This window comes from Haemaphysalis longicornis, unplaced genomic scaffold, assembly GCF_048455015.1.
Source record: "Haemaphysalis longicornis isolate Haplotype H1 unplaced genomic scaffold, Haemaphysalis longicornis Haplotype H1 scaffold_4, whole genome shotgun sequence".
Lineage (NCBI taxonomy): Eukaryota > Metazoa > Arthropoda > Arachnida > Ixodida > Ixodidae > Haemaphysalis > Haemaphysalis longicornis.
Window position 1 is genome coordinate 95,951,432 of NW_027526361.1, and position 10,770 is coordinate 95,962,201.

General features: G+C 47.5%; 1 protein-coding gene across 1 annotated transcript; it reads left to right on the forward strand.

Annotated features, from left to right (window-relative positions):
- The first annotated feature begins 5,013 nt into the window (after positions 1-5,013).
- LOC144179855 (signal peptide peptidase-like 2B) lies at positions 5,014-10,628 on the forward strand. Its single transcript, XM_077708281.1, has 4 exons — positions 5,014-5,953; positions 7,487-7,583; positions 9,875-10,070; positions 10,623-10,628. Exons 1-4 carry the CDS (start codon positions 5,695-5,697, stop codon positions 10,626-10,628), a joined length of 558 nt encoding a protein of 185 aa, XP_077564407.1. The 5' UTR covers positions 5,014-5,694.
- Positions 10,629-10,770: the final 142 nt, after the last annotated feature.

Consider the following 10,770-nt stretch of genomic DNA (forward strand, 5'->3'; position numbering starts at 1 on the left):
TGCCGCATAGCTTGTTTCATTTCTGTCCAATATTTCAGCCCATCATTTTGTGTATACGTCGCGACAAAGCTCTCAGTTCTCGGGCAATCTGCTTTAGCCTCAAAAAGCAAAGCACTGCCCTCGAAGAGAAAGTTGGCTTTCCTGCACGCCGTGTTGGCGTACGGCGGCATCGGTGAGGATACTAAAACTACACTTCAAAAATTGATTGCAATGAGGAGGAAATTGGAAACTGGATACGTTTGCAAAAATAACAAGCTCCTTATTATTCAGGTTGCCTACTGACCCGGAACTGATGTTAGCCTCAGCAATGCGGTTGCGCCAGATGCGCAAAGCAGGTGGGCATACGTGGATTGTTCGTGTAATGAGATCCATGAAATTGTCGTGCCCAAATAATGCTAACGGTTTGCGTGTTTCTGTAGATAACAAAATATACAAATGAATTGTGCGGGGTCTATTGCGCAGTTCCCTTCGAGCGAAATTTGCTGAAACATCAAATCGTAGGTAGCACGGCAACGGTGTCCTTAAAAGGTTCACTCTAGTGGCAATCAATGCCGCTTTTTAGCACAAGGGTACCTTAAGCTTGTGCAATGTAACGCAAATTTGGTTGTTTCGAAGACGAAGGAATGAAACAACCGAAGTATATCAACTATTGAGCTGTCGGTTGCGGTTCCTGCGATCTGGAGCATATTTGCATGCGTTTAGACATGACAAGGCACATTTTTAACGTTTTGTAACCGCTGTGTGGACAGTAAAGGAAAGCTTCGCTTCGTTGTCGTGTCTGCTGCAGTTAAATTAGCTCTGATCACTGGCTCGATGGCCCGCGCTGGCGCTGATTATGTGCAGCTGCGGTGTTTTATTTCGAAGCATTTCATCGTTTGACAAGACCAATGCCTGCTGTATTCCAGGAAATGCTCTCTTTGATCAATTATGTTAGCCAGAGCACCTGCGACAAGCCGTACGGTATTGATTTCAAGGACAAGATTGTTTTAATCCGGGACACCGGCAACTGTACTCTGGAGAAAGCTATGCAGGCATTCAAGGATCGGAGAGCCTACGCCATTGTTGTCGCCTTGGCCTCCAAGAAAACGGTAAGCCGGAGAGTTACACCACCACATTACTACGAAAAGCAACTCTTCTGGGTGAAACAGCCAAGGTATCAATGTAAAAGTTGTGTCAACAAGGGTTGACTTGTTTTTAATCAAATCTCAACATCCTGTCCTGATGCGGACGTCTACGAAAACATCTGAGGTGAAAAACTAAAAAGTTTGGAAGATAGAGAAATCAGGAGTGGGCCTATCTAGAGAAAATACTTAAGTATAGGTACATATAACTCTTGTTCCGAATTACGTATTTTGTTACAAAATAAAAATAATAAATTCGGTTACATGCGCCGAAGCCCTGTGTTCAGTGCAGCTAGCATTGCAGCATGTGCATCTTCCAGAACAACTTATTATAAATTGTCCTCATATTTATCGTAATTGTTATACTTATTTGCCGACCTTTTAAAGGTTGCCTTTGCAGGGAACCCTATCTTCCAGAACACCTTATTATAAATTGTACTCATAGTTATCGTAATTGTAGTAATTATTCGCCGACCACATAAAGGTTTTCTTTGCAGGGAACCTTATCTTCCAGAACATTTTGTTATAAATTGTCCTCATATTTATTGTAATTATAAATATTCGCTGACCTTTTAAAGGTTTCCTTTGCAGAGAACCGTATGTTCCAGAAGAACTTATCTTAAATTGTCCTTATACTTATAGTAACTATTATAATTATGTGCCGACCTTTTAAATGTTTTTTTTGCATGGAACCCTGTCTTGCTCCAAACAGTGCAGAATAAATGAACCGAGTGTGAAGCATCCTTTAAATACAACCGTCGATTATGATTTTATTGGCGAGGATTAGACTACACAGACATCTTCCTTGAACAATCAAGGCTGTGCAAATGCTAAAAGCTCTCCAGAAATCAATTTCTCTGATTGTCTATGACATGTGACCGCAGAACTAAATTGTACTCACGTGTCTCAGGGCAATCGTTTAGGGGTATCTGGGGAGACATTCCAAGCCTCCCTTCAAGATTTCTGGGTACTGCATGCTTTCCTCTGTGGACTCCATTCAGGTCACCAGAACTTCTCAGTTGAGCTGTACATGACATCTTCAAGTTTACTGTGGATTTCTCTCAACTTGAATTGTAGGGCGTGCTTGTGAGCCTTGTTACTGGCGTGTTTCAATGCCGAATTGACGACATACGCGTTTCCCTTATGAGCCAAACGGTGTATTGTAACGGGGCATTGAAACAACACACAGTCTTTGTCTTGTGTCGTTGCGCCCCCCTCTCCGATTTGCCGTTCAACCAGAGTATTAGATTGATATCTTGCCCCAGCAGGGAGCCCCGAGTTATCTTGCAAAAAGTGCATCGAGTCACCAGTTCCAATCACAGCGGGTTACTCGATGAGTGAAACTGAGATTTTTCGTCTTCTATTAATCAGAGACCTCTTTCATTAAACAACTCGGGAGCCAGGACCTCCAAGGCCATCATTAGTGTAGGTGGATACGCGAGATGGGCCGATGTACGCTTTTCTGATGGAGGCAAAAAGCGAAAGCGCCCGTGTGTTCTAGATTTCGACGCATGTTCGAGATCCCCAGGTGGTCGAAATTAATTCGGAGCCCTTCACGCCGTCGGCGCGTTAAACCCAAGAATCAGTCAAATCTGTAGAGATGAGCCAATGTAACAATCATTACGTACCATCTCATAATTGGCAGCTAGGGACAGCTACCCCTGCGCTCACCCGATGTGGTCACTGAGTGGATAAGCCGTTGTTCGGCTGAGCCCATAGACAAGGGCTCGATACCGGCCATCCCGGAACGAACATTAATTCTATGCAAGCAGCGAGAGAAGTTTTGAATCAAATACTCTGGAATCGGCCGCCCACAAGAATTATAACACAACCAGTGAAGTAACAAACTCCACCGAGCTTCCACGTAGTCTAGTTGCTACCACGTGGGAAAGATCTTTTATTAATTATTGAGAAATGTTGTTATAAGGTACTTAACAATGAAGAAGGTGGCACATGGTGTATTTTACTTTGTGCTATAGAGGATATAATTTATTATTTCTCTGTCTAGGAGGACGTTCTGGTGGAGGAGACGTCTTCGCCTGTGCGGGACCTGGTGCTGACGTTGGCGCCGCAGAGGACTGCCGACTACTTGAAAGTGAGTTCCCACTTGTTTACGGCCAATAAAGTGCCATTAAAATAGAACGTTTGTACCTGCTGCGTTCATGCAAAAAGGACTTGCGTGCTATAATGCTGCGCAAATTTAATTAGCGCGAATCAAGGGCGTAGCGAGGGGTAGGGGTGGGTGCTCCTGGGCTAGAGCAACAAAAATGGGCGAGGGTTGCTTTGTTGACACAAATATCCTGTTTTAAAAACCAGGGCACCACTAAAGTTAGGGTATTGTATCGTCTCCGTTTGCACGAGTACGGATGTAAAAGAGGAGATTCCCGCAAAACACTTTCATTTACGTACGTAAGCGATGCGATTCAGACAGTCAACAGCAACGCCTAAAGATTAGCGCCTGAGCTATAAGAAAATGATCTATTTTAAGCGAAGCTTATTACTCCAGGTCGAACCCAACACACAATCGTTCCTTGTTCCACCAATCTGACCTTCAGGCTCACTCAAGGTCAAGCCAGCGCTGCGTGCGCTTGTGCAGTGAAAGCTTCTATAGTAGCACGTTCGTCCTAAAGAAAGGGTGCGTAGACGGGTATAGAGGAAAGAGCAAAGGAGAACGGGGTAAGCAGTTTGCCGAATGGGTCTTCCTTTTTTTATTCTTTTTCAGAAACTGATGGTAATGATGCAGCCTCTCCCTGTGAAGCTGTACACCAGTGTTAGGGAGATAGACCCGAACCTCGCAGCTATATGGCTGCTTGCTGTGGTCTCTGTCGCCATCGGGGGCTACTGGTCGGGCAACATCAGGCACCAGATGTAAGGGCCCAAGCTTCTTTGATCTTTTTACTCCTGCACTCTTGTAGAAAATATAACAAGTGCATTCAACTGTTAAGCCAAACAAAGTGCCTGCACAGCCTGGTTCGAGAGAAAACTTGCGTCTGCTATTTACACCAGGTGTCCCACCAAATAGACCGGTTATTGGCATTTCAAGTTTCCGTTAAATTTGCCCCCCTTTGAGGTCGTCATATTAGGAGCTTTCAGAAGTAGAGAAACTGAAGCAGGATGCTTTCAATGGGCAAACGTCTGGCACTTCGAAAAAACAGCAGTCTACAACATAATCGTCCGCATTTTCTATTGTCCGGAAAGGCAATCATTTTTTTAGGTTACTGTAGTAGACATCACTATCAATATCGTCGTAGTCATTGACATGACCATGATCATGCTTGCGGATGTAAGGCCAGTGAACTAGCAGTGCGTATTCAAAAAGACCGTTTCGCGAAGAATGCCACCTATACTAACGGCTGACCCAGCATATAAATGACATTCCAGTGACTGTATATGCTTCTGTACATATTTGTTTGTGTTTGAACTGGGAACATAAGCCTTGTGTTCCAAACACTCATGCTTCGTGTTGCAGCGCAAAAATTTGGCTGTTACGCCATGCTTCAAAAATGATGTACAGAACTTCACGTGTGCACAAGCCAATGTAGGTTCAATGAAAATAAAAATAACATCCCTTTTCGCAAGAGATTACAGGTCCCTGGAGGCTCGTACGACACCCTTTTTTACATTTCCTCAACAAAACACATTAAAAAGGTGCCCACTTTTGTGCACTTACTGCACTGAAATGTAGCCTGGCGATTATTTACTGATCATTCATGTTTTTCGCGATATAATTTACCGGGATGCACTTAATAAACAAAATGTCTGGACCAACGGCTTACACAAAGACATCGTTTAATTAATTTTTTAAGGTACTGGTTCCCACCCATGGCTGCTCGCAGTTCTTCGAAGGGCCGGTTAGCAAAAGGAGGGAAATGTGAGGCGTTCCCAGGTTATGATTATCAAGGCTAGAGGAGTTAGGATAGAAGAGCAGTTACTGGATTGGAATCGGACAAGCCTGCCGTTACCTTATCCGCTGGCGGCGAGCACAATAGAGATGGCGCAGCGGCTACCGGCAGCAGAGCACGTAGAAAGAGTTCCAGTTACTATATATTTCCACAACCCTGAGCATATCATCAAAGCCGACTCCGCCAGTCACTTCAGGCCAGCTGCTGCTGTGAGCTGTTGCGGAGATCATCTGTCTTCATCATCATAAAACCAACAGCTGTGATCATCATCATCTGACCGGGGGGAAGAAGACGACGTTTGGACTCGGACAGCACGCAGACGTTGCTGTCTCCACTTAACCAGCTCTTGGCAATAAAGCCAGCTGTGCTACCCCTCCTATTAGATCTGGTATGAGCTGATACTTTTAATCAAGGGAATAATAGGCTAGCGTTGCCGCATGCCACTGTGGCCGGGCCTACTGATATTTTAGTTAATCTACCGATTTTTCAAAGGTGCTCATTGGCTGTCAAAAGGAAGACGAGATGCAGAATACTGTCGAGCATACCTTGTTTAGATGAGAGCGTGGAAGTGTTTCCTTTGGCTAAGCTCTTCGCCGAGCCTTGGCCCAATTTCGAGTGTAGCCAACAACTAGGGAATCGGACCCATTGAAGCCACCCGCTGGCAAGTCACTATGCATGCTGGTGTGCGCATTCCCCGCATACGACGTTTGCGTAGCCACATCCATGACGAGCAGCTCCGGCAATGGCAGCAGAGAGACCGCCATCGGCCCTCTGGCTCGCCCGAGGAGGAACCCATTCCCAGCAAGCCCGCGGGGCTTAACGTCATCGATGAGGACAGCGCCATGTCCGTCTCGGTCGTCATGGTTTTCTCCTTCGTCATCTTCATGGGCGCCGTGCTGGTGGTACTGTACCTCTACGTTGAATACCTCGGTGAGCAATGGCAGTGTTAGTACACTTAACATTATTAGGAAGGCCGTTTTGTTAGCGCGAGAGCGGGTTGCTGCCTATTGGTCATTGTAGGTTTTTTTTTTTTTGCTATAGCAAGTTCAAGGTTTAGCTAAAGGCAGTTAAGCATGTGCAAATAAGCGAAGACGACCACATGGCACACCGATTGAGAGCGGTTACACAGGGGAGGGCAATCGTAGCGCGAAAGCTCTGGATGTTCCATTGGTTGCTACCGGTTTAACATAGTAGAGCGAAGGGGGTAGTATGCTATATTTTGGATAGCTTGAGAAAAGCGCTTCTGTGCACCTATTCATTTAAGAGAAAGCTTTTGTAGAATGGTGGCATCATCAGGTTTAAATTATGCTTCTAGCGTCGTTTCCACCGCTGCTCCGCTCTTTTAGCGCGGCCTTCTGCCGCAGCATGAACCACCACTAGACGGAAATATACCGTCTTTCTAGGCCGCGGAAGCCGCTCACATGTCCAGTTTTAGGCTCCGCCCCTCAGCTGGGAACGGCCGCAGATGCTCCGGGAAAGAAAATGCCTCCACGTGTTTTCGCTCGACGGCGGTGGAGCTCCGCGGGGAATGGAACCTGCTTTTGGCACTGCGGTCACGCGTCTTAGGTTGTGCCAGGTGCGAGGGAGGCATTTTCGGCGGGACGTGGTCGAAACGTGTGGAAGCAACAAGTGCAAGCGCGCCTTGGCGTTTGGGGCCGCTGGGGACGATTGAGAGCTAGGGAAGGTGTCTCAAAGTGTGCCTCTCGAGAGCCGCCTAGCTTCCTCTGCGATGTCGTCTGCTATTCGCTCCGCACGTGTGGATGCGCCTCCACGCCGGACCATCCGGTGACGTTGTGCTAGTGGTGTAGGCGGTGTTGGCGTTACATATCCGTCCGCCTCTGCGGACCTCCTCGTCCGTCGCGTGATTCCCGCTTGAATGTCCGTCCATGGTTGTAACATACAACAGTGGACGGACAATGACCACAAAGCGGTCTGCATGAAGCTTACATATATTCTGCATGCGCATGAGCACACAGGAGGCGTGATGAGATAATAAATCAGGTCAAATATTGCAAAAGTGACAATACACCTAAATGGATACCACATGACATCCCAGAATGTCCAGTTCGGGACTACGGCCGTTGATCCACGCCCCTGAAAGATTGAGTCCCTTCTGTAGTTCGGAAATTGATATCCGCGATGGCCTTAGAAAGGAACCGGCCGCCAAGGACAAATTAAATTTAGTTCCATGGTTTTACCGGCTTTCATATGTCTGAAATCATGAACCCTCTGCATAAAAACAGTGAATGCCACTTATTTCCGCTCTTTGCAGTAAAAATATATCTAACTACTATTGCGACATATTGGAGAGATGTTTGTTCTCAGACATACTGCTATGAGTGACAAGTATAGCCTTATGAAAGAGTGAACAAGTATTAATGTACGCTAACGTGACCATGTAAGCAGGCCTTGTGCAATGTTTAGGCGCTTTCATTAAGGTCCCTGACTTGTTCTCTCTTGCAGTGTACTTTATCCACGGCATATTTGCGCTGTCCTCGTGCGTTGCTGTTCTCGGCGTTCTCGAACCATTGGTGTACAAGCTGCCTATCGGAACGACAAGGTATCTCACCGCTATAGATGCATCTTGCAACCTGTCGCAATGCTAGGTCACCCGTGTCACAATTATTTCGTTGCGGGAAGTCTTATTTGGTTTTGGTTCACCTGAATCTTATCACGAGGAACGACCTCCGTATGCCGCTTTTCTTCAGCCCTGCTGCACGCAGCGGTTTGTGGCCACTAAAACATAAGCCGGAGGGATACCAAAGCCTACCTCCTACCTCCGCAGAGAGGTCGGCTTGAGAGCAGAAAAAAGTACGAAGTGATACACTAATGAGTTGGCTAGTAGTCACGAATTGAGGATTCCATATGACGAACGTACGCCTCTCTCGGTGGGACACCGACAAAAGCCTAGGCGGGGCGAACGGGTATACAGGACCACTGCAGCGTCCTTTCCCTTTTCGGATTCATAACATCACAAAGGCGAACAGAAGACTGGCGGGGTTTGCTCGTGGAATTAAGATAGGAAGCCTAAATAGCTAGCCTTGCTTCAAAATGCCTGCACAACGCGGTAGGGAACTTTTTTGTGGAGCAATGTTTGATCGTAGTTACGAAGGGTTGCATTGCGCACAAGTTATGATTTCAGCACGTGTCTTTTTTTTTTATAAGGCCTACCCACCGCGGTGGCTCAGTGGCTAAGGCGTTGCGCTGCTGAGCACGAGGTCGCGGGTTCGATTCCCGGCCGCGGCGGCCGCTTTTCTTATGGAAGCGAAAAGCAAAAACGCCCGTGTGTACGAGATTTCGGCGCACGATAAAGATCCCCGGGTGGTCAAAATTAATCCGGAGCCCTCCACTACGGCGCGCCTCATCGCCTGCGTTGCGTCGGCGCGTTAAACCCTACAATCAATCAATCAATCTTTTTAAGGCCTATTAGAATGAGGCAAAACAAGTGTGCAAAACTAAGCCCTTGCCCTGGTTGTTGAATTTTAAGCAATGAGAATATCATCTGCAAATATTTAAGTGCTCAGATATAAAGTTCAAACATTTACGGCTGCTGCCGAGGGGTACCAGTAGGCTCATGCCACTCCTTTTTAAAGTAAAGCTTTCTAGCTCTACCAGCCAACGGTTCTTTCGTGGCGTGCGGGACAACAAACTCCCAATGTGGCGGAGGCAGCGGCTGGGGGAAGGGGAGGCGGAGGGCTTCACTCACGAAGCGCACTGTAGATGGCGCGGCTTTACCCAGCGTTCCCCACGAGGAAGTGCCTGCTCGCCGGCGGCGGCGTCGGCGGTACGGCTTCGTCGTCTGCTCTGGCGACGGTTGTTTTGGGCCTGTTTTGGTGCAGCTTAGCGTCCATTGCGCGGTGCCTTCGCACGGCTTAACTTGTTCGACAGCACCCCCAGGGTAACCCGCATCCGACAGAATTAAGTGGTCTTACGGCAAACATACGTTAAGTATCGGTTTGCAGAGCGGGAAAACAAATTGTACAAACCACATACAGACATATGGCCGGTAGAGAAACGCTACCGTTGGCGCACTGCTTGCCACGAATGAGACTCCGTTTTCTAAATTGGTGAATACCAATTCGGTTAAGAGGAATTACAAAAGGCACAAGTACCAACTGGTTGGGATAAATAGCGGGTATAAAAGTTCCCTCAGCTTTCTCGCAATTCTCAAAATTACTTAACTAACTAGTTTAAATCGGCATAAATGAGAAACAGTAAGTTCACATGCCGAATTGTTTCGGGGTCGGCGGTTGTGTCGAGTGGTGTAGCCCCGAGCTAGCACATCAGGATGGCTAGGTTCCGCTGTCTCGCCCTTCGAATGACACTCCTCTCCGTGTTCTTTCTGCTGACGCACGGCCGGGCTACAGCGGCGGCGTCCGCCGCTCTAGCCCGGCCGTGGCCGACACTGCTGCTGCGTTCGAGACGCCGCCCCGCGACCTCTAGGTGACGGCTGCAGTTTCACTCTTTGTAGAGCCACGTGTGCGAATTCAAGTGACATAGCATGGGCAATTGTTGTGGGTGTCGTTTAAAGCTTTGCTTTCCAACCACCTTCACAGCATGGATCGGAGCCTTTTTTTTTTTTTTTGAATCCGCTAACTAAAGCAAATGCGACGCAAGTTGCGTGCAAGCGTTCGCGTCCGACCGAGACAAAAGGAGAGACGGAAGCTTTCAGTCTTCTTCCTTTCGAGGCGGTGTTTCATACGGACGCCGTGGCACTGAGCGGCGCGGTCGGCCAGTTTGTGGTATGTGGGCCGCGGCTGCGAAGTAAATCAATGCATGTCGGGAAAAGTAAATTTTCCGAAAGAAGCACACAAAGCTTCGCTCTGAACAATTTGACTTTCCCTTTCGCAGGCTTCCTGCGAATGCCATTCCCTGCTTTCACGGCTCGCTGGAGATTCGCCAGGCATTGATTTTAGTCGTGGCTGCTGTCGTGCCTGCCGTGTGGGTCTACTACAGGCACCACGAGCGCTCTTGGATCATACAGGACATGCTTGGCGTGTGTTTCAGCGTGTACATACTGCGCACCGTGCGCCTGCCCAGCCTCAAGGTGAACAAAACGACGATAGATTTCGGGAAATGCTTGTACGTAGCAGTAGACTGCACCGGGGATTGTCAGAAGTGACAACGTCGGACAACAAATGTCAACAAGTGTTTGCAGAAGTGACAACGTCGATTTGTGTGTACCGTATTCAAGGAGTTGCTATCACCTGGCATGAGAACGTTAGAGCGAGAAAAGGGCAGAGACACTAAAGCGAAAATTAGTCAAGCCGTGCCACTCTCGATTTCTGGATTTAACCGCTGTCCTGTTCAATCTGAATTAATGGGTTATTGGAACCGTGGTATCCAGAGAAAACACTTGTTAGGGAACATTGAAGGGAATTGGCCAAAGTTGTATTTGTGCGTGCAATGTTCAGTTTATCTGAGGTAATTCATTGCGTAACTATTTAACAGCACTTTACAGCCGTATATGATCTCTAATGGACGGCGGAAGAGAAAACACCACGCGCCGTCTGCGGCTGCAGCGCCACCTGATCATGGGACGTTCGTGGTTTGCACCCCATTTTTCTCATTCTTCAAACTTTGTTTTCCCCCATTTCAGGGCTAATGTAGACTTGACGGTTCACACGCAGGTGGTACAAAATATGCCAATGACTAGGCTAGACACTTTCAAACGCAATTTTTCGGCACAAATGCGTACAAACCTGTCAGAAAAATCTTGGAACATGTACTGGGCGTTCCCGACTGGT

Coding starts and splice junctions, on each gene's coding strand:
- LOC144179855 (XM_077708281.1), top strand. CDS start 5,695: ATGCATGCTGGTGTGCGCATTCCCCGCATACGACGTTTGCGTAGCCAC. Junction 5,954..7,486: donor CCTCTACGTTGAATACCTCG/GTGAGCAATGGC, acceptor TCTCTCTTGCAG/TGTACTTTATCCACGGCATA. Junction 7,584..9,874: donor CTGCCTATCGGAACGACAAG/GTATCTCACCGC, acceptor TCCCTTTCGCAG/GCTTCCTGCGAATGCCATTC.